Raw genomic sequence first — 21,869 nt, 5'->3', positions numbered from 1 at the left:
TTTTATACCAAAATGAGATGAACTTGTCTGATGAAAAATAGAATTGAAAATGTAACAAAATTACGATTACGAAAATATTGACAAAATCAAATGAAAAAAATTCTTCCATAAAGACGGCCAATCATATATTTAGAATTAGCCGTCCTACCTTGTGCCTTCCCCTTGTTGCCAAATAAGGAATTCACCATTTTTGACTAAATTCTTTCTCCAAAATAAAATGCTCATGGATGAATAACTATTAAGAAACATAATTATTTGGTTTTTCAACAAAGCCAATAACAGTCAACAGAAGTCAATAACAGTCAATCTTCAGTTTCAGTTCACAACCAATAGAAACCTCGTGTTTTGTCTACCCATGTTACAAATGAGTGTAACGTTTCTCACCAGGACAAAATAATGACACTGATTAAAGAAAAGTCTCTCCTGATTTGACTCATTGACTCCCTTATTCACCTAGACTTTCATGAGCCAACTTTTTTTCTTTCTTTCATCACTTTAAACAAACAAAGGAGAAGTGTAACTGCTCAATTATGCTCCCCAGGTCTCAATATCTCACTCAATCTCATCTCATTTTGGTAATTCAAACAAACCCATTTCTGCAATTTGTTGTTTCTCTAGTTCAATTGATGAAATGCATGCCAATTTTTGGAGAATTTTTTTTGAATTTTTTTTTCATTGAGTAATTCATGAATTAGCTTAATTGAAAGATGGGTTCTTTTCTCTGATTCATTTAATTCATTTTCTACCTAAAAAGGTCTGATTTTTCTTTGAGAATTCTAAGAATCTTAATTTATTTATTTTTCTGAAATTTTTGTGATTTTTTTTTTCCTGATGATGTTGTCTGATATCTGTGGCTCAAGTTTGTTTCTATCATTACCAGATGATGTATTCAATGTTGTGTCTGATTCATTATCTCCAAGAGATTTATGTTCAATCAGTTTATGTTGTAAGAATCTGAAAACCCTTGTATCTTCAGAGAAAGTATGGTTTTCACAGTGTGAAAGCTTTAAAATTGTTAAGTCCCAAGATCTTGTTGAATGGAGAAATGGTGTTTCATCTTATAAATGTCTATGTAAGTTTATGTTCAGTGTACAACCTTTACTTGGAATATGGGTTCATCAAAACCCTGAGCTTGGCAATGTAGTGTATGTCATGCCGGGTTTTTTATCTGTTGTTGGTTGCCGAATTTTGCCACAAGAGCTTGGTCCTTTAGGGATTGAAGATGGTCCTCTTTTGTGGGCACCGGTTTTTGAGATCATCAGCGATGAGGATGGGGGGTTGGCATTTTTCCTTCATGGGCAAGAGCGCGATGGTGAGTACTTCTATCCGGGTTCACTTAAACCTGTTGATAGGAGTTGTAATGTTTTGTTACTTGAGGTTGAGCCGAGAATGCAAAGTAATGGGTGTAAGTTTTTGCATAGCAAGAGCCTTGTGCATCCTCATTTGGATTGGGAGTCTGTGAGACAGATTCGTAGGTCAGATGGTGGTGGGTTCAGCAGGTCACAAAGGGTGTCTGGACCGAACAGTTCTGTAGTTGCATTTAACCGGTTGTCATTTGTGGACAGACGGAAATTGCTTGAACTTGTAACTGGTCAAGTAGGTGTGAAGGTTCCTGATTTAGCTTCTGGTCCATTGTTTCCTCAACTAAGCGACCGTGATGGCTTAAAGAAAGAATTATTGCTTCTGTCAGAAAGAAGGTTACTACTCATGCAAATGTATCGGCATGGTGGAGGTTACGCAGATTGGCAAACAATGTCTGGGATGCCTTCAGATACTAGGGTGGTTACAAGCAAGCTAAAGAAGAGTCTTGAACGCCCAAGTAGTACCGGTGCACTGCTTAATGGGGATGAAATTCATTTGCACAATTCAAAGAGGAGAAGTGTTGCTGGTTACTTTAAGGACAGCCTAAAGCAGATACTTGGCAGATCTAATTCGACTGGCGGGGGTGTAATTTCGAAAAACGGTTCTTCGAGCTCAGAAAGTAAACACGCACAGCTTCACGATTTTCTTAGGTCGGGTGACATGATAGGGCTTAGTCTACATGCTTCAAGTACAAAGCTATCTACTTACAGAGCATGGCCAAACATGCACGATAACAAATATGCCCTCTACAAGTTGCCAACGAGGACCCCGACGTCTGGTCAAGAGTATGCTGGCTTATGGGGTGGAACTTTTGGATGGCCACCTGGGAGACCTAGTGAAGATAAGCCTGGAAAAGCCTTGTTCTTTCTTTTGCTTTCTTATGAAGAATCTGAGGGGCAGCAGCTTCTGATTGCAACCAAAATATTAGAAGGTACCCATTATGTTCTTCATCCAAATGGTTCGGCAATGTTTGTTGTGAAGGTCGACGATCCATCAACAGATCCATTCCCGTTAGACACGGATGGGAATTCCTCTACTTTGGACATCAAACATGCTTATACAGGGGAAGGTATTGCAAATGGCTATGGTTTTCGGTATCCCGGATCTAAGCCTGGTTCTTTATTTGTAATCCAAGATGGTCTCCTTGCATTTGTTTGGAAGGAATCTAGAGCTGTCTTAACCCTGCAGCGGATCAACCTGCAAGAGCTCTTGAGGAAAGGCGAAAGGGTTCCTGCTTTACCTCCTATAGTGAACTTCACATATCTGACGAAATCATACTCGAATGTATTCACAAGCTTCTCCAACCCCACAAATTGCTTAAGCTCGTCAAGGTAACACAGTTCTTTCATATGGTATTCAAGCTTTTGACGGTTTCCAATCTATTCAGCTTCATTCGCCTTCTGACGATGAGTTTGTTATGCTACGATCATTCTAGCACCAAAATGCCTAGTATTACAATATGAATATTGAGAGCTGCTGTTGTTTTCTCACGGGCCAGAGAACCCGAGTATATACTAGGAAAATAGATGTCATATCATGATTACTGTGTATAAACCACCTACACAGCAGGAAAAGGGAGAAAACTTATCTCGCTTTGTTGGCTTTAGTAATTTTTAGCTCAGCATTGTAATCCAAAGTATTCAGTTGAATATTATGTTCCTTCTAATTGTTTAATTTATTGTGCTTTGTAATGCTCTTTCCCATCAAATTATATTTTCAGTTGAAACTAGTTTAAGACCAACAGGGGAGCAAGATCAAGGTGCCTGCTGAAATTTTTGGTCTCATTGAATGCTGAAATTTCAGCAGTTCCTTTATTTTGCTAAGCTTGTTTTTATTTGGTTTTGCAGTACATCATCATAATCCCTTTTGGGCATACTAAGTACTCCCTCCGTCCCGCTATTAGATGAGCTGGTTTAAGTTTGCACAAAGTAAGGAAGGGAAAAGAGTATTTTTTTAGTATTTTTATAATTATACAATTATGGATAATAATTAGTGAAATTTTGAAATGATTTATCTCTCAAATTACGCCACGGATGTTCGTAAACTTCATATCATTGAAAAGCATTTTAAAACAGTTACTTAACGAGTATAAACATGCCTATCAAATTATGCATGTTTCTTATATGAACAAATCAATTAAAAAGATAATTTTAAAAATATCTCATATTTTAATGATATAGTTCATCTATCAAAAATACATGGCACAGTTTGGATAACTTTGCCTATGTAATCATCTTTAAGATTAACAATAAGGACCAAAGTATTGAGTTAATGAAGGTTGTCATTTCCATGATACTCAAATGTTTGTGAGATACCATGTTTCTTTTGATGCTGACACACATTCAAGGTTCGTCATCAGAAATCAGAAGAAGTCTCTCAAAAATTCACAAGAGATACTTATGAGATGCGTGAGATATTAAGTAGGAAATATCTGGAGCAGTCAATCACACTATTTATATTTAGCCTTCTGTAGTTCGTCTTCGTCTTCTTTTGTGATGTTTACAATAAGGGATTAAACTTTTAATTCGATGATGCCTACAGTAACTGCTCTCTTAAGTTAACTGCAGGTTCATTTGAGTTATTGGGGGGGTTTGATGTATTTTTTGGTTGGTCTATTTTGTTACAATTTACCTATTATTGCTGCCATCAAAATTAAGTACTGATTAATTGGGTTTTATCAGTTATCTTTAATTCTTCAGCAGTATTACTCGACTTTGAGTGGGGTTTTGATATAATTTATTCTGTTGTGCATATTAATAACAGATTTATTATCACAAATTTAACGTTATAGTAATTTGAAGTATGTTCATTCTCATTGCAGGTGAACCGATTGGCCTAGCTACCAAAATTATCAAAGCTGTGTTTGCGAAAGTGGATCTACAAGTCTCTAACCTCAGTTTCAGCATTGTCACTGCAATGCGTTTATTTATTTATTTTTGCTTAAAGGCAACATCTGTCCATATTATACCTATTTTCTTCATACAGATAGGGGAGATCGTGGTGCCACGACAAATTCAGTAGTGTTTAAGCTTAGAAAATTGAAGTCAAAGCAAGCCTCCATTATCTTAAAATATAAAGGATGAAACCATTATAAGAACTGTAAATTTAATTCCTCACAAAAACATTGTGCTGTATTCTAGGTATTAATATACAATACTCTCAAGTACTTATCCCACTATCTTCCATATAACACCGTTGTCATTGTATTTTTATTTATACTTGATACTCGGTAATTAACACTACTACTGTTTAAGACTCCACAAGTTTTGTTAAATGACCATTCTTTTCAATATCTTTAGCAGGTTTCAAGTTATCTCTGTTAAGAAACTTATTCTGTAATTCTTCATGATATAAGAGCAACTACTTCTGATTTTCATGAAAACTCTCCACCAACCAATGCACAAAGTCCAACAACAACCCTTTAAAGGTAATTGTTAATACATTGCTGATAGAATTTAAATGCTGGCATAGTGTTTTTTGATTTAATTTGGAAAATGGTAGGTATATTAAAGTTGGCTTAATGTTCCAGGTTCGCAAGATTCTATAATGAGAACCCCTCCTATCCTACAGAACGATGAATGGCCAGTTGTATGAATTCCGTTGAATCCTTCACAAATGTAGCCAATACAAAATTCAGCACCTCCACTACCTGGTAGAAAATTGTGTGCCTCCATCAATGTTTTTAATATAAATTCAGATCTTCCACTAATGTTGACGATACAAATTTCAGCATCTTCAATGACGTCTGGAGCTTCCACCTATGTTTCCAGTGAAAATTTCAACACACACAACTGCCTCCAATGACGTTGCCACCAGTAAAAAATTCAATACCTCTTCAAACTTTCCTAGAACTCATCACGAACCTTTGTATTGCCGATACAAAATTTACCAGTGCCTCCACCAATGTTTATGATACAAAATTCACCACTGTCACTGACGTCGCCAGCATGCATTCAAGCACCACCACCAATGCCCCATTTAGTGTTTTCACCCTCCCAACCAGCAGCACCTATCATACATTAACACTGTGTATGTTTTTCTCCCCCTGCCATTTTTGTACATTTGTGCTCAACTGTTTTTATATATACTCTTGACGTCTAAGGTCGAGGCACTCAGCAAGTTGCACACTTTCTAACTCAAATACCTTTGTTGTTTGGTAGAGTGGTAGACTCCTGTTGTTACTCCCGTATCAGCACCTCCTTCCAGAGTCGGTTAGCAGAACATGAGTCTATGGGACATAATAATGTCCCTGCATCAATCAGCTAGCCAATACTCTTTACTGATCAATTAAATTGTTGTCCTAACGATTGATTGTTAATATTATAAGAAAAAAAAACTAAGTTATTTTGCATAATATGTTTATTCTAAATCGATGGCTGTGGTTATCCCCTAAGACACAATCTCATTAACTCTACCTTAATGAAATTTAATTTATTATTGCATGCCGTTTCTCTTATTCTCGACGATGGTTTTGACTTTTCAGTGTTCCAAACCCAAATACGATCTTACAGTAAGGAAACCAAAAGGAAGATGCATCCTTCTATATTCTCCTAGTCGGTGCAGCTTCCTGGTAAGAATAATAAAAGTATAATCTCATTCCTTTGATTTCTTTTCAAGTCTTCGCAAACAAAAAAACTCAAAAGAATTGAGGGATCGATTCAATCGAACCCCATGAATAAGGAGATGGTTATTCACCCTTTTATGTGGTTTTGCTTTGAATTCTAAGTTGATTGAATAAATTAGAATGATCGTGTTTTGTTTGTTTGGTGTTGTGTGTGTTTATGAAATGGTGATGTTCATTGTAATTAAAAACTTCTGAATTTAGTACACCAAATCAAGTTCGCTCTTTCCTATTCTAATATTGAAATTTACAATTGCAAGGAATCAATCGGGAGATCATTATTCCCTTTTATGTTGTCTAGCTTTGAAGTATCAAGTCAAATGGATTGAATTGATTAGGATGGGTGGATTTTTTTTTGCTGGGTGTCGTGACTTACTTGAGTTTTGATGAAATAGTGATGGTTCGAATTAAGTTGTACAAATAATAATTTCTTGACTTGGATTCTCTTTTTGGGTATGATTTTTTCGAAACTTATGAACTTTGATTTATTTGGTTTTGATTTTGTTGGTATCTGAATGTAACAGAGTAGCTAAATTGGATCAAGGATGAGTAACCTGAGGGGGCATGTGAATGTGTCAAAATAAGGAAAAGTCCGAGAGTTCACCTCCATAAATGACTCCAGGCGCATAAAACTGATTTTGCAATGCGCTTGCTCCAATTCAGGTGATTGTTACTATCTCGGTATACTAATGATGGGTTTGAGTCTTTGATCTAATCAGAGAAGAAAACAAAGGATGACTTAGATACATTCACCTTCGAATGTTTATATCAAAGACCAGTGATAGTACATTGATACCGTAAGAACTATGCTATTTTTACAGGAATAAATCTACGGATGAAGTGAAGCACAACGCCTCCTTGATATGCACGTATGTCGTTTCATTGTTGTGGTGATGAATGCTATAAACGCCTCATTCATTCAATGCATTTTCAGACGATAACAGGGGAGATGGAATCCATTTGTTTCTCATACCATTGGAAGAAATCTATGTAGCCTTACTCTATGGGGATTAGAGAGATCCGAGCCTAGGAAATTTTTTCTGCTGTGGTGAGTATTCAGGAAGTTTATTTCTATCGAAAAACTTATTGATACGATGATACTATATAGCCAAGGATTTTTTTCTTTTAAAGAAAATTAGGGTTTTTATCGAATATAATTTGCTTTTATTCTCAGCTAAAAACTTAAAGTTGATATTTCTCCTGAATCTGAATTGAGAACAACGTGGGAGAGATGTAAATGTAATGTTGGAACTTCTCACAGTAGGAGACAGAAGTCCTACGACAGGTGAACCAAACACTTTGTTTCTTTCAAATATTTTCATAGGTTAATCGAGGGGAGCCTTTTCTCGGTGACATGAGAAATACTTTATCATTTCAATAAAAACATAATAGGTGACAGACAGACAGCTTGCACATCATATAAGTAGTTATTTTAGATTGAGAAAAGACGATGCTAACACAGATATGCAGTTTGAAATATCCAAGAAAAACTGATCTTTTACCTCTTTTTGTTCTTGAGTTTACAAAATACGGAAAAGAACCAAAGTCCAAACAAGCAAAGCTAGAAAATGTCGTCTTTCTTCTCTAGATCTATTTCTAGAAGGCTATGTTACGTATCTAGTTAAATATATAATTGGATTATCTGAATGTGAAAATAAAAGTTAATTTTAAAGTCTTACAATGTATCGATTACGCTACACTCAATTCTATCAATTCAAGTTAGTTATACAATATATCTCTTAATTTGGCACGTAGTTGATTTTTTGCTGCCATGTTATGTTCTATCCTGCCTAATTTTGTGACTCACCTTCAACCTTATTTTTCATCTGAAGTGCTTTTTGATTTTCAAGGTTCTTTTCATTTTTTCCTGTGATGATTAATACAATTCTTATTTTTCATAGTTTCATGGGTCATTTAAATTAGTTGAGATATAATTCCTTAATTAAATTCATGAAATTGTTTCTTTACAGACAGGACTGTCTCTCGCCCACTAAATTCATCAGTAACTTAAATTAATAACCCCAGCAGTGCCTCCGGCTTTTAAAGTGTTTTTGTTGTATCATGGACTTACATTTTAGTTCAATTTTTCTTCAGGATCAAGGCCAAGCCAGAGCTCAGGCGGCATTCATATCATGAATTAAGGGATGGGATTCCAACGTTGAATGTGTTTAATACAAAGAAACAACTGACAACTGACCCCCTAGCTTCGCAGTTAACAGATCAACCACCATGTTCTTAGTCCCGTCTGGGTCTGATATCCCGGTCGATACATACGTAAAGAAATATGTATACAATTGTCTTACCCTATGACTATAAACAAGTGACAGGGACAGTCAGTTAAGTATATCAGTTGTAGGATAATGGTTTCCAACCATTGCCATCTTTAGATACACAACAGCCCGAATAATGAGGTTGCTGAAGACAAGAAACAAAATCCAAGAAATGACCCTAAATGTGGTATACCCTGAACTACTATCACTACAAAAAAAAAAAAAGGGTTCTAGGGACGGCCACTTCTCAAAAAACCGTCCCTAGAAAGGAGCAGTTGGGACACTCCAACTTAGCCGTCCCTAGTGTGTGTATTTGGGACGGCTGGCAAAAAACCATCCCAATTATTTCATTACTAGGGACGAATTTCTTCTTCCGTCCCCAGTAGTTAGATTCATTCAAGGGATGGCATTATGCCGTTGGTAATATAACTATCTTACACCCAATACACAATAAAACATTCCCCATTTTTTACTTTGGTTATATCGTCGAAGAAAAACTTCCCCTGTGAATTGAATCTCTCGATTTCACCTTCTTCCTATTCTGCTGAAAAACTTCCTCTGTGACTTAAATCTCTCGATCTGAAGCTAAATCTCAGGTAAATTCGTTCGTGCTAGCATATCTCGTTGATTTGATTTTAGGGTTTGCAGGTTAAGTTTTGAAAATCTCGTTGTTGTTTGTGGTTTTCGATGTTAGGGTTTTCAAATCAGAATTACAATTACAAGAGCACACTCTCCCTATCTCCGTCGATTTTGGGTTTGAATTCAGGTAAATTCTTAAATCACAAATGGAAATCAGAATTTCTTCAACAAATTAGTACTACTGATATGAAAATCTCTCTTATAGTGCCCTAGAAATGTTTACAAATAACTTAAATCACATCTTATTTACATTGATTTGTGTTAGTGCCCTAAAAATGTTTAGCAAACCAATTCCTCAGGTATCCTTAGGGCAATTGTTTTGTTACTGATGCTTCTATTTCTGCTTTATGATTGCACAATCATCCGAGTAATACCCTGACTAAGAAACATTTTGCACTGTAGAGTCTAACCAGGTTTATTCTTCAATTTTGAAAGTTGTTATTGTTAGTATATACAGTCCTGCATCACTTGGGGATTCAGATTTGTTTGTGTGTGAGGCTATATGCTGAGCACAATATTTTCCTTCAATTTCCGTATATTCAGTTGTTATTTTTAGCTTCCATCATCTGTTAGTAGCAGGTCATGTACCTCTTTTTGTGCTAGAATTGCATCTGTTTTGCAAAACTTTTCCTATGATTGCAAGATTACTCGTGATTAATCTGTAGCTTTCAATTTATTTTGTTTTTCTCAGACCTCATTGTAAACAATTAGGATGTGCTGGGTTGGAGTTTGGCATTTGGTAGTTGTTTAGGTGACAACTTTCAAAATTTACAGAAAAGTTAGCTAGAAATGGTGGGGATGAAGGGGGTTCTTGATGCCTTATGTGATCGTCACTGGTTAGATTTGGTTGCTTTGTGCTCCCTGAACTATTCTCTATCTAGTGTACTATATCCCTGTCTAATGTACTACATCTGTCTTCATATCTAGCCTGTACTTAATTTATTTTATTTCTATCAATGTACTCACTGAATTAAGGTGTGTTGCGCCAGGTGCATATTGCTGGTGTTAGCGATTAGGTTCATTTCATCCCAGGATCATTCTCTGGCTTACATGCTCATAATCGTCGATTGTGTTAACTTATAAAGGTAATGGTGGGGACAAGGAAGAATCAGAAGATGAAGATTACGTAGATGGGGTTACAGATGAAGATGATGGTAGTGATGGTGATAGTGATAGTGAAGATGATGGTGATAGTGTTGACCTGAACAATTGAATCGATGTTGATTAAACTAGATATTTGTAACTTAGGATTTTTTATTTGCGAACTAGATCTGTACATGTTTGAACCTTTATTTGTGCTTATTATTTGTGATATTGTTTGATGAGTTTTTTAGTAAATCAGTTGTTTTCTATAACATCATTGGTTCCCTTTATGTCTCTATTTCTATTTGGTAAATGTTTGTAGGATGACTGATCAAGAAGGGACAACTGGAAAGAGGGTGCGAGGGAAAGGAGAGTTGTCTTTCCTACAAGAAATCGAAGAGGGAGAGACGCTATCAGTGGAAAACTTCACCGTCAGCCTTCTGGGGAGCACAAATCAAATTTAGCTCATTATACCGGTAAACTAGCTAGAGATGGTCACATGCTGCCATTGTCCGTATCCAGTTGGAAGTATATGCCGCCTCATCGGATTCAGAGAGTTATGGATGATATAAAGGTGAAGTTCAATGCCCTTCAAATTATTTGGTAATAATTCAGGACAGTAGTTAAAGTTGACATTTATTGGTTTCATCTAATTGGTTTCATTTTGTTCAAGTTTGCATCAAATTTATTGATGGAGCCATTCATTTCCTAATAATTGTGTTGTTTTTGTGTTTAATGACAGAACGTATTTGACTACCCCCAGCAACTTGATGTTCCCATCAGGAGTAGGCTCAATGAATACTGGAGGGAACTCAAACACACAATGAAATCATTAGGGTTTGATGCAACAAGAAGTGAAGCTCAAAATCTTCGATACCGACCCGAAGGTGTTGTAGAAAGTCAGTGGGGGCCATTAGTTAAAACGTGGAGTACCGAGAAAAATGAAGTACGTATTTTTCCTGTAGTCTGTTAGGGTTCTGTATCATCTTTATAACCTGTAGTCTGTATGACATTATACTATAGTGCTTTCTGTATCGTCTTGGTTGTCAGACTCGTTTTGACCTGGTTCCCTAACTCACAGCAAGCATCGTTTGTTATTATTATGTTGTTTTGAAACAGGAGTTGGTAGCTAAGAATAAAGAAAATAGGTCCGAACAAAGAACTCAGCACACTGGTGGCTCCAAGCCTCATATGGAATATGCAAAAGAGGTAAATCTTCTGTTCAGTTTGATCTTGGTGAGGGTGTTTCGTATGTTATATACAAATGCAACCAAGAGCACTAAATTTCATTTTACAGATGCTAGCCGAAACAGAAAGATTTCCTGAACGGCATGGAGTATTTCGAAGGACCAGGACAAAGAAAAGGAAAACATCAGACCAGAAGTGATGGATCCTGTTGCTGCTGAACTATACGTATACCTTTATACTTTTGAGTTTTCTTTCGGGTCATCTGTTTTTTGTATTTGTAATTCGAATTGGCCTAACTTTTGAGATTGATTTACTTCAAGGGTCGAATGGTGGAAATACACAACCAGGCTAGCCAACCTAGATCTGGAGTCGTTTTAGGTGGTCGAAATGATGCATTTGCGGCTGTAATGGGACCAGATAGACGTGGTCGGGTTCGTTTCTTTGGCAGCACTGTGAAGCCGAAACAGTTTTGGGGCGAGTCATCATCATCAAATAAAGGGTTGCAGAATTGGAGGCTCAAGTTGCGGCATTACCGCCAAACCATAACAATGAAGGACTCGAGGTATCACATCATTCACTCTTTTTTTGGAAGTATTTCATATAGACTCAGAAGTATGACACAGTTTGGCATGACACGTATTTCACCATAGAATCATGGACCACTTATTTCTGAAATGAGTACCCCGCATAACACCCCAGAAGTACCCCGCATAATAGGAAGACCTGAACCAATTCCATTAGCAAGATTTTAATCTATCTATATAAAAAACATCAAAATAGATGAGGTGAACATCAGGACATGACACATTCAGAACTTTAACATTTGAAAATAGGACACCGCAAGAAGATGAATGAGACTAAACTTAGATTGTTGACTAAGAAGATGATGTATTGAGTAGATTGATGATGTTGTTTACAACAAATTCTGTTTTTTGGAGGATATGTGACAACAAAGGTGCAGGAAGGGTTCTAATCCGCTACAGTAGCTTATTACATTTGCTGTTGAAGAAAAATAGCACCCAAATTGTAGTTAACAGATGATACACAGACACTATTTACTGTAGAGAGAATATGAAAATCTAAATTTTTTCTTGTTTTTTGAGAACAACTTGTTTTTGAGAATGGGTGGGTCTCTTTTGTAAACAAATAACTTGGTTTTTTGAGAATCTATACAACAAATTCTTCTATGTATCCATCTCTGATTCTCTGTTTTGTGGATGTATAGCATTCTAATCCTAGTTGTCTCTGGTTTTATGATGTATGGCATCTAATATGCATGAGGGGATGGCATTCTGCCAATTAAAACAAGGAATGGGGGTTTGGTAATATTCAAATATTAGGGACGGTTTCTTAACCGTCCCTACTGTTTCAATTTATACTGGGGACCGTGGTAGGCCTCAAAGATATTATATTTAAATGCAAAATGATCCCCGGCAGCGGCGCCAAAAACTTGGTAGGCCCGGAGATGGGTAAAATTGAAGCGTAATGAAACGGGCCTACAGTAATACCGCAAGTGCACGGTCGTCGGTTGTAGCTCGTGCAAGTACGGGTCGATCCACAGAGACTGGGTGTGTTTTGGAGTGTTTAGCTATTTTGGGTTCTAGTTTGCTATTGGGCTCTAAATTTGCTTTGGGCTTAGTGGGTTTGTTTGTAATGATGAAGTGCTTGAGGCCTTGGGCCTTTGAATTGAACTGAGCCTTGGACTCAGTTGGTCTTAAAATGAATTGAACTGGGCTTGATAATGAACAGTTCACTTGTGAACTGGGCTTGGTTTCAGTAAACTGAACTTGGGCTCAGTTTTTGGAATTACCAGTGAGTGGGCTTTGAGTGTCAATGGGCTTTGAGTACCCTTGACAGAGAACTAGGCCTTTAGTGGACTGAACTTGAGCTTGATTTAGCTAGGCCTTTGGGCTTGCCTTAACCTAAACTGTGGCTGGGCCTAGGAGAGAAAGCAGCAGCAGCAAACAAGGCTGGAGAAGTGAAGGCAACAGGAGAAGAAGTAGCAGCAGCACAAGGCAAAGAAAGCAGCAGCAGCAGCAGTACTACACAGCAGCTGCACAAGCACTGAGTAGCAGGGTTGCAGCAGTGCAAGGCAAGTGGTGGCACTAAGCCAAGGTAACAGTGGCAATGAGGCAATATAGCAAAGGCAATGCAGTAAATAAAACAAGACAATGAAGACAATGAAGAAAACAAGCAGAGAACAATGCAAAATGAACCAAGGCCTAAGCCAAGGGCAGGGAAGATGAGAAGCTATCAGTGGTGACAATGCAAGGCCAAGGCATACAAATGGAATGGAAAGGGAATTAGCTTGCTATGAGCACTAATTTCTCCCATTGCTCAATCAAAACAATGCATCCTAAGCATACAAATGGAATGGGAAATAGAATTAGCTTGCTATGAGCACTAATTTCTCCCATTGCTCAATCAAAACAATGCTTCAAAGCTTCTAGCCTAACATTCCATCACTTCTTGACAATGAATTGAAACACAGTTGAGCATTTAAACTAACATTAACATTAAACAGAATTAACACTAACAGGATTATGCACTAGAAATTAACTAGAATTGAAGAAACTAAACATCACAACATAAAACTAAAATTGACTTCACACACATTAACAGAAATGAAATTGAACTCAAAACAACATACAACATCCAACTGTCAACTGTAATAAAGAACTGGAATTGAAATTGCAAGTGGAACATGAACATAAAACAAAGCATCAAATTGAACTAAAACATGACAGTTGAGGTCCTGGCTAGTCCAGGCCTCTTAAGCATGAAACTGGCTAACCCAGTCTGCCTTTCTACACCACACCCATTCTCTATTTATAGTTACAAGCTTCAATTTCCCTAAATACCTAATTCCCCCAAAATTAGGGTTTGTTCTTCCCCAAATTACATAAAATAGAAATTAGGTTGTCTCAATTACCTAATCCATCGTGATAGTCGCAACCCATGATGCCAATTCTCTTTCTCTACCTCTCCATAGCCTTGTTGTCCTCGATTGATGACATGCAATCACTCTCACCAATTCCACACGTCACTGAGGTCGTGTGATGTTGATGAAGGGATTGAAAATCATCATGGATAGTTGGTGGTGAAGGTGGGTTGCGTTTGTAAGGTGATTTGGTGGAGGTTAGGTGGTAGAGATGGTGGTGACAGAGGTGGAGAAGGTGGTGGTGTACGGTGGCGGACGTGGGTTTTCTGCAGAGGAATGGGGGAGAAGAGGGAGGAGAGATCGATATGGGTTAGGGTAGGGAGCTGTTTGGTTTAGGGTATAGTGTTCGGTCACTATGGTGTGTAGCGGGATCATCGAGTTCGATGTTTGGCGAATCTCGACCGTGGGATGTGGAGATGAAAGATCAATCTGACGGTGAGATGAAGTGGATCCTGCAGAGACCGTTGGATTATACAATACAACAAAATTAACGACACCAGATGGAGTTAGGTGTTGTAGTGTTAAGCGGAAATATCTGGGTTTGATGCGCAGGCAAAGAAGCGATCGTTGGATTCAACTACAATCTAATCTGAAGGCTTGGAATTTAGGCACTATGGTGTTTTGCAGGAGCTTCAGATTTTGATGCGCGATGAAGGAGCGACCATCGGATGATGAGATGGATCCAATCCGACGGCTGAAGATGGAGGCGGTTTTGGTTATAGAAAATGGGTTTGGGTAAGGGTTTTGGGCCTTGGGTATGCCAAGCCCATATCTTCTTTAAGAACAATTCTTCCTTCTTGAGCCCATTCCTAGCTTTTTGGACGTGCGCTCCATTCTTTGCGGCTTCCTTGCGTAATTTCTTCCGGCTTTTCACCACTCTTCAACTCTTTTCCGCTCCGCAATTCATCCAGACTTTATTTATTACCTAAAAATATAAAATTAAGTAAGAAAAATATTTATTCTTGAAAACAATGAAAATACAGAATATGGGATAAAATGTAGAATTACTGCACAAAAGATGAGTTAAATACCAACAAAAAGGGATAGATATATACAATATTTGGCACTCATCAAATACCCCCAAACCTGAATTTTACTTGTCCTCAAGTAAAACAAAACTAAGGAAATACTAACTATACCACTGTCGCTGGTCTCTCGAATGCATTTAGCGTATGCACTAAGCCTTTTAAACCACTAAGTGTCCCTAGTGGACGAGTTGAAGTCTCGTGAAGGTTTGCTTAGAACGTACCTACAAAGTTCTAGGTCAAAATATAAGCTCAGATTCCATCAAATGTGACATGTGCAAAACAGTTAAGCTCACAGCAAAATGGAGATGTCAATCTAGCTATCAAAGGCACAATCCTAGCACTGATAACAAATAAAGACATGTGATAAGAGTGTAAAGTGTATCTACACATGTGTAAAGAAAGATCTGAAGTTATGACTACTAATCACCAAGAGATAGTTTCTTAGGCTAAGAACTGAGGTCGAAATCTAGCTAGCTGTCCGGACTTTACGAGAATTGTGAATGAGTTGGAGGTATTTCACAATTACTCGCGTTGTACATCAATGGCATACACCCTTCCTTGCTTATTACAATAAAACAAAAGATGACTCTTTACATGACTCTTATTTACATTGACTACTCTCTTTTATTTTTGGAACAAGAGAGAATGGAATTGATAAATACTTGATTTTTTTGTATTTTTCTGATATTTGTTTTTCTTTTTTTTATTTTTTTCTGAATATATACATCGTTTTTTTTTTTTTTTTTTTTTTTTTTTTTTTTTTTGAACTGAAACACTTTTGATACATAACAAAAGGAAACAAAAATTACATGACACTTTGCAAGAGGTAGCCCTTTTTGATGCACCCAGTTAAATTCGATGGTTGTCTTTCTTAATGTAACCTCCACCTTCTATCCCAACCAACCAAAGAACAAGCTAGTCAAGTTTCGTTCAGTATTCTAAAGTGATTGGCAATCGTAACTTCCTATCAAACACCTTGAAGATCGAGGCCATACATGTATTGGTAGATCGTGCGCGTGCAAATTTCTTATCACTATGTGAATTGTGCTAGAATCAGGGTGCCTAAATATCTAGACTAAGACTCCTAATAAAAATACATATTTGCACAAGAGTCAACATTTCAAGGTAAATGAGCTCCATTTTTTATGATTTTTTAATTTTTTAATTTTTTTTGAATTTTGATTTTTCAATTTTTTTTTTTTTTTGGAATTTTTCAATTTTTTCAAAAAGAAGAAGGAGTTCGTTTTCAATTATGGCAAATTATCGTGGTATCTACTCTATACCCCCAAACCTAAACTAAACATTGTCCTCAATGTTTCAAAATATGGAAAGAATTAAAATGCAACATATGGAAAGGGACATGCTGAGTAGAGTAAAAGGAGAGAGAATACCCGATTTCGGCGAAAGCAGAATTAAAACTCCGTTATTCAAGGCAAAAATCCAACATATTTCAGCCGAGATCATATTGGATTAGCAAAATATATACAAAAGGAACAAAAGGGTTTTTAAGAAATTTTAGCTACTGGATTATATACAAAAAATTCACCATACACCAAAAGTCTAAAGAGTTGAGGATCAACCCAAAAGAAAAAGTGTAGAGACATAGAAAGTTTCAAAACACTAAAATTGGACTGAAATGGGAGTGAGAGTGAAAAACCGAATGAATCACCCCTAAACCAAAATTTTTCAACAGGTTCACTTTTAAGCACAAAATCTAACAATTTTAGGGGTTCAGGATTCAAAAGGTCTAACTCATAATGGACTGTTTTCAGGATGGGCAAAGAAATGCATTCCAACTGTGGCTCTTTAAAAGTGTTATATTTTGAAACAAAATAGTCCAAGAGGACTTGGGAAGCATACAGTTCCAATCCTAGATTAGGAATTTTCAGAAAAATTGGTTTTACAATATTGGTACAAACCAAATCTAGGTTGGGTGGAAGGCCATCAGATTGTGACTTAGGTAGAAGAATAGGCATATCATTATCAATCAAATCAAAATCTTCTAACTCATCTACACATGTCACATCATGCTCACAATCATCAATCAAATTGGCAAGATCACAATCAGAATTATCAACATCATCAACAGATTTATTCTCGTGTATCGGCAAATCAGGAGAAATATCACAATGTGACCTAGGTAGAGAATCAGACACATCAAATATATTTTCATGCATATTAGTGTCTACAGAAGATTCAACTATTCCTATGTCATGCTCATCTTCACAGAATAATTGTACGAATCCCATGTCAATATCAAAATCATATGAATTACAATGAGTATTAGAAAGAACAACATTCATGAAGGTCGAGGGCGAGAAGCCATATGTTATTGAACCAACAGGTTCCACAATATTTTCATGTTCTTCTAACATATCATCATAATCATCATAATCATCATCATGGTAGCATGCATATTGGTCCTCATTAACAGTGGTGGTGTCATTAGTCGATTCATGTTCCTCTAAATTAGGTTCATATTCAACATTATTTACATGAATGGGACTAGACACTTCATTAGGGACAACATACATTTCCTCATGAATTTCCTCCTTTTGTCGGTGAAGCAAAATCTGATCTAAATATGCATGAATTCGTGCTGTAGATCTATCATAGTCTTGCTTACAGAGTCTTAAAGCTTCTGTGGTGGAGTCTAAATTCATGGGGGTACAAAATTCTTCATGTTCAAACTGTGATGAATGGTACATGTGTGCATGGTCATTAGGGTTTACAAAATATTGATCGCAACCCTCAAAGGATTGATTATGGTCCCAATGACTACCATTCTCACAATTTATGGGCATTTCATACCTTGGATTTTCTCTAGATTGCCTAAAATTATGCAAAATATGACAATTCTCAACAGGGTGGTCTAAACTACCACATGCGGGACATGCATAGATTTCAGGTTGCCTAAGAAAATTAGATGTGACAGATTCCTCATGTGATTGCATTTCTAAAGCTGTGATTCGAGCTTCTATTTGATCCATAAGTGATGATTGTGTGAGTGAGGCACTAGCAAAATGTTCATTTTCACGTTGCGACAAATGATGCATGTATGAATAGTCATTAGGGTTCATGTATTGCGGCTCGGGACTTTGAAAATGTCCATAATAATTCCTATGACTATTGACATCATGGTCCGTGGAAGGTTCATAACGTGGCACATGCCCATAAGCAAGTTCTCTAAGAGTTTTATTTCCATCCCCAGGAGCAGACCAAAATCCAGACATGATTGGCTCAAAAACTAAGTAACTATGTTACAAAGCCCAAAATTTGGTTTTTTAAAGGGTTTGGATTTTTGGGAAAAATTTGGTTTTGGTGGGAGACATTTGAAAATTTGGTTTTGAAATGGGAGTAAAATAAAACTTTTGGTTTAAGATGGGATAAAGAAAAAAAAATTTGGTTTAAAATGGGAGCAAGTAAAATTTGGTTTTTGGATGGGAGAAAAGTAAAAAATTTGGGTTTTTTTTTTTTTTTTTTTTTTTTTAAAAAAGAAAATAAAATTTGGTTTTTGAAATGGGAGCACGCCCACTGTTGGTTTTATGTTTGCTTTGGCTCCGCTTGGTTGAAAACTTTTGGTGGAACTGAGTCCAAAATCTCGGCCTAGAATTTGGGTACTCGGCCCACTAACGAGTTCAACTAGCGTGATCGGTTACAAGCTCAGCTGGGTTTAAAAACCCAGAATACAAAATACAAGTCCAAATTAAACAAGCTCACAAAAATTAAATACAAGCCCACAAATTAAACAAACAAGCCCACAAATAAATTATTACAAACCCAACAGAAAATAAGAGAAGCCCAAAAATTGGCTTTAATATTACATGCCCACAATTAAAAATTGGAAGCCCACAATTCGGGTTCTCTTAAATGGGTTACCTTTTAAGAACAGCCCAGCTGCTCTGATATTGTTGCAAAAACCCAGTTGGGCTTTGGTTCTTTTCCTTGGTGGCGTCCCAGCAGAGGAAAAACAGGTTCAGAACAGCAGGTCCAACAGCAAATGAAGTGAAGCAGATGCAGATGCAAATGCTATGCAGTGAAATGCAAAAATAGCTAATAAAAAACACAGACCCAAGTCCCCGGCAGCGGCGCCAAAAACTTGGTAGGCCCGGAGATGGGTAAAATTGAAGCGTAATGAAACGGGCCTACAGTAATACCGCAAGTGCACGGTCGTCGGTTGTAGCTCGTGCAAGTACGGGTCGATCCACAGAGACTGGGTGTGTTTTGGAGTGTTTAGCTATTTTGGGTTCTAGTTTGCTATTGGGCTCTAAATTTTCTTTGGGCTTAGTGGGTTTGTTTGTAATGATGAAGTGCTTGAGGCCTTGGGCCTTTGAATTGAACTGAGCCTTGGACTCAGTTGGTCTTAAAATGAATTGAACTGGGCTTGATAATGAACAGTTCACTTGTGAACTGGGCTTGGTTTCAGTAAACTGAACTTGGGCTCAGTTTTTGGAATTACCAGTGAGTGGGCTTTGAGTGTCAATGGGCTTTGAGTACCCTTGACAGAGAACTAGGCCTTTAGTGGACTGAACTTGAGCTTGATTTAGCTAGGCCTTTGGGCTTGCCTTAACCTAAACTGTGGCTGGGCCTAGGAGAGAAAGCAGCAGCAGCAAACAAGGCTGGAGAAGTGAAGGCAACAGGAGAAGAAGTAGCAGCAGCACAAGGCAAAGAAAGCAGCAGCAGCAGTACTACACAGCAGCTGCACAAGCACTGAGTAGCAGGGTTGCAGCAGTGCAAGGCAAGTGGTGGAACTAAGCCAAGGTAACAGTGGCAATGAGGCAATATAGCAAAGGCAATGCAGTAAATAAAACAAGACAATGAAGACAATGAAGAAAACAAGCAGAGAACAATGCAAAATGAACCAAGGCCTAAGCCAAGGGCAGGGAAGATGAGAAGCTATCAGTGGTGACAATGCAAGGCCAAGGCATACAAATGGAATGGAAAGGGAATTAGCTTGCTATGAGCACTAATTTCTCCCATTGCTCAATCAAAACAATGCATCATAAGCATACAAATGGAATGGGAAAGAGAATTAGCTTGCTATGAGCACTAATTTCTCCCATTGCTCAATCAAAACAATGCTTCAAAGCTTCTAGCCTAACATTCCATCACTTCTTGACAATGAATTGAAACACAGTTGAGCATTTAAACTAACATTAACATTAAACAGAATTAACACTAACAGGATTATGCACTAGAAATTAACTAGAATTGAAGAAACTAAACATCACAGCATAAAACTAAAATTGACTTCACACACATTAACATAAATGAAATTGAACTCAAAACAACATACAACATCCAACTGTCAACTGTAATAAAGAACTGGAATTGAAATTGCAAGTGGAACATGAACATAAAACAAAGCATCAAATTGAACTAAAACATGACAGTTGAGGTCCTGGCTAGTCCAGGCCTCTTAAGCATGAAACTGGCTAACCCAATCTGCCTTTCTACACCACACCCATTCTCTATTTATAGTTACAAGCTTCAATTTCCCTAAATACCTAATTCCCCCAAAATTAGGGTTTGTTCTTCCCCAAATTACACAAAATAGAAATTAGGTTGTCTCAATTACCTAATCCATCGTGATAGTCGCAACCCATGATGCCAATTCTCTTTCTCTACCTCTCCATAGCCTTGTTGTCCTCGATTGATGACATGCAATCACTCTCACCAATTCCACACGTCACTGAGGTCGTGTGATGTTGATGAAGGGATTGAAAATCATCATGGATAGTTGGTGGTGAAGGTGGGTTGCGTTTGTAAGGTGATTTGGTGGAGGTTAGGTGGTAGAGATGGTGGTGACAGAGGTGGAGAAGGTGGTGGTGTACGGTGGCGGACGTGGGTTTTCTGCAGAGGAATGGGGGAGAAGAGGGAGGAGAGATCGATATGGGTTAGGGTAGGGAGCTGTTTGGTTTAGGGTATAGTGTTCGGTCACTATGGTGTGTAGCGGGATCATCGAGTTCGATGTTTGGCGAATCTCGACCGTGGGATGTGGAGATGAAAGATCAATCTGACGGTGAGATGAAGTGGATCCTGCAGAGACCGTTGGATTATACAATACAACAAAATTAACGACACCAGATGGAGTTAGGTGTTGTAGTGTTAAGCGGAAATATCTGGGTTTGATGCGCAGGCAAAGAAGCGATCGTTGGATTCAACTACAATCTAATCTGAAGGCTTGGAATTTAGGCACTATGGTGTTTTGCAGGAGCTTCAGATTTTGATGCGCGATGAAGGAGCGACCATCGGATGATGAGATGGATCCAATCCGACGACTGAAGATGGAGGCGGTTTTGGTTATAGAAAATGGGTTTGGGTAAGGGTTTTGGGCCTTGGGTATGCCAAGCCCATATCTTCTTTAAGAACAATTCTTCCTTCTTGAGCCCATTCCTAGCTTTTTGGACGTGCGCTCCATTCTTTGCGGCTTCCTTGCGTAATTTCTTCCGGCTTTTCACCACTCTTCAACTCTTTTCCGCTCCGCAATTCATCCAGACTTTATTTATTACCTAAAAATATAAAATTAAGTAAGAAAAATATTTATTCTTGAAAACAATGAAAATACAGAATATGGGATAAAATGTAGAATTACTGCACAAAAGATGAGTTAAATGCCAACAAAAAGGGATAGATATATACAATATTTGGCACTCATCAGACCGTTTTGTTAAACCATCCCTATTATGATGCACTTGGGACGGTTTTAACCTGTTTTATCTGCGGTTTCGAAACCG

At 37.6% G+C, this 21,869-nt stretch overlaps 1 protein-coding gene and 1 long non-coding RNA gene across 4 annotated transcripts; both read left to right on the top strand.

Annotated features, from left to right (window-relative positions):
• The first annotated feature begins 491 nt into the window (after window positions 1–491).
• LOC113295212 (F-box protein At5g39450-like) lies at window positions 492–3,053 on the top strand. Of its 2 annotated transcripts, XM_026543557.1 has the most exons (2): window positions 492–575; window positions 881–3,053. In XM_026543557.1, exon 2 carries the CDS (start codon window positions 1,081–1,083, stop codon window positions 2,695–2,697), a length of 1,617 nt encoding a protein of 538 aa, XP_026399342.1. In that variant the 5' UTR covers window positions 492–575; window positions 881–1,080; the 3' UTR covers window positions 2,698–3,053. The 2 variants fall into 2 exon arrangements, with proteins under 2 accessions (XP_026399342.1, XP_026399341.1); XM_026543556.1 differs by having other exon boundaries at window positions 496–3,053.
• Window positions 3,054–4,092: 1,039 nt separating this feature from the next.
• On the top strand, window positions 4,093–8,315 carry LOC113292667. 2 transcript variants are annotated; one of them, XR_003331816.1, is made up of 7 exons: window positions 4,093–4,789; window positions 4,892–5,014; window positions 5,093–5,391; window positions 5,846–5,932; window positions 6,508–6,646; window positions 6,805–7,031; window positions 8,078–8,315. It is a non-coding gene; the product is annotated as an uncharacterized LOC113292667 (long non-coding RNA). The 2 variants fall into 2 exon arrangements; XR_003331817.1 differs by lacking the exon at window positions 8,078–8,315 and having other exon boundaries at window positions 6,805–7,150.
• The last annotated feature ends 13,554 nt before the right edge of the window (window positions 8,316–21,869 follow it).

The sequence above is a fragment of the Papaver somniferum genome, chromosome 7 (genome assembly GCF_003573695.1).
Source record: "Papaver somniferum cultivar HN1 chromosome 7, ASM357369v1, whole genome shotgun sequence".
Classification (NCBI taxonomy): Eukaryota; Viridiplantae; Streptophyta; class Magnoliopsida; order Ranunculales; family Papaveraceae; genus Papaver; species Papaver somniferum.
This window is presented reverse-complemented; position numbering and strand designations above follow the sequence as displayed.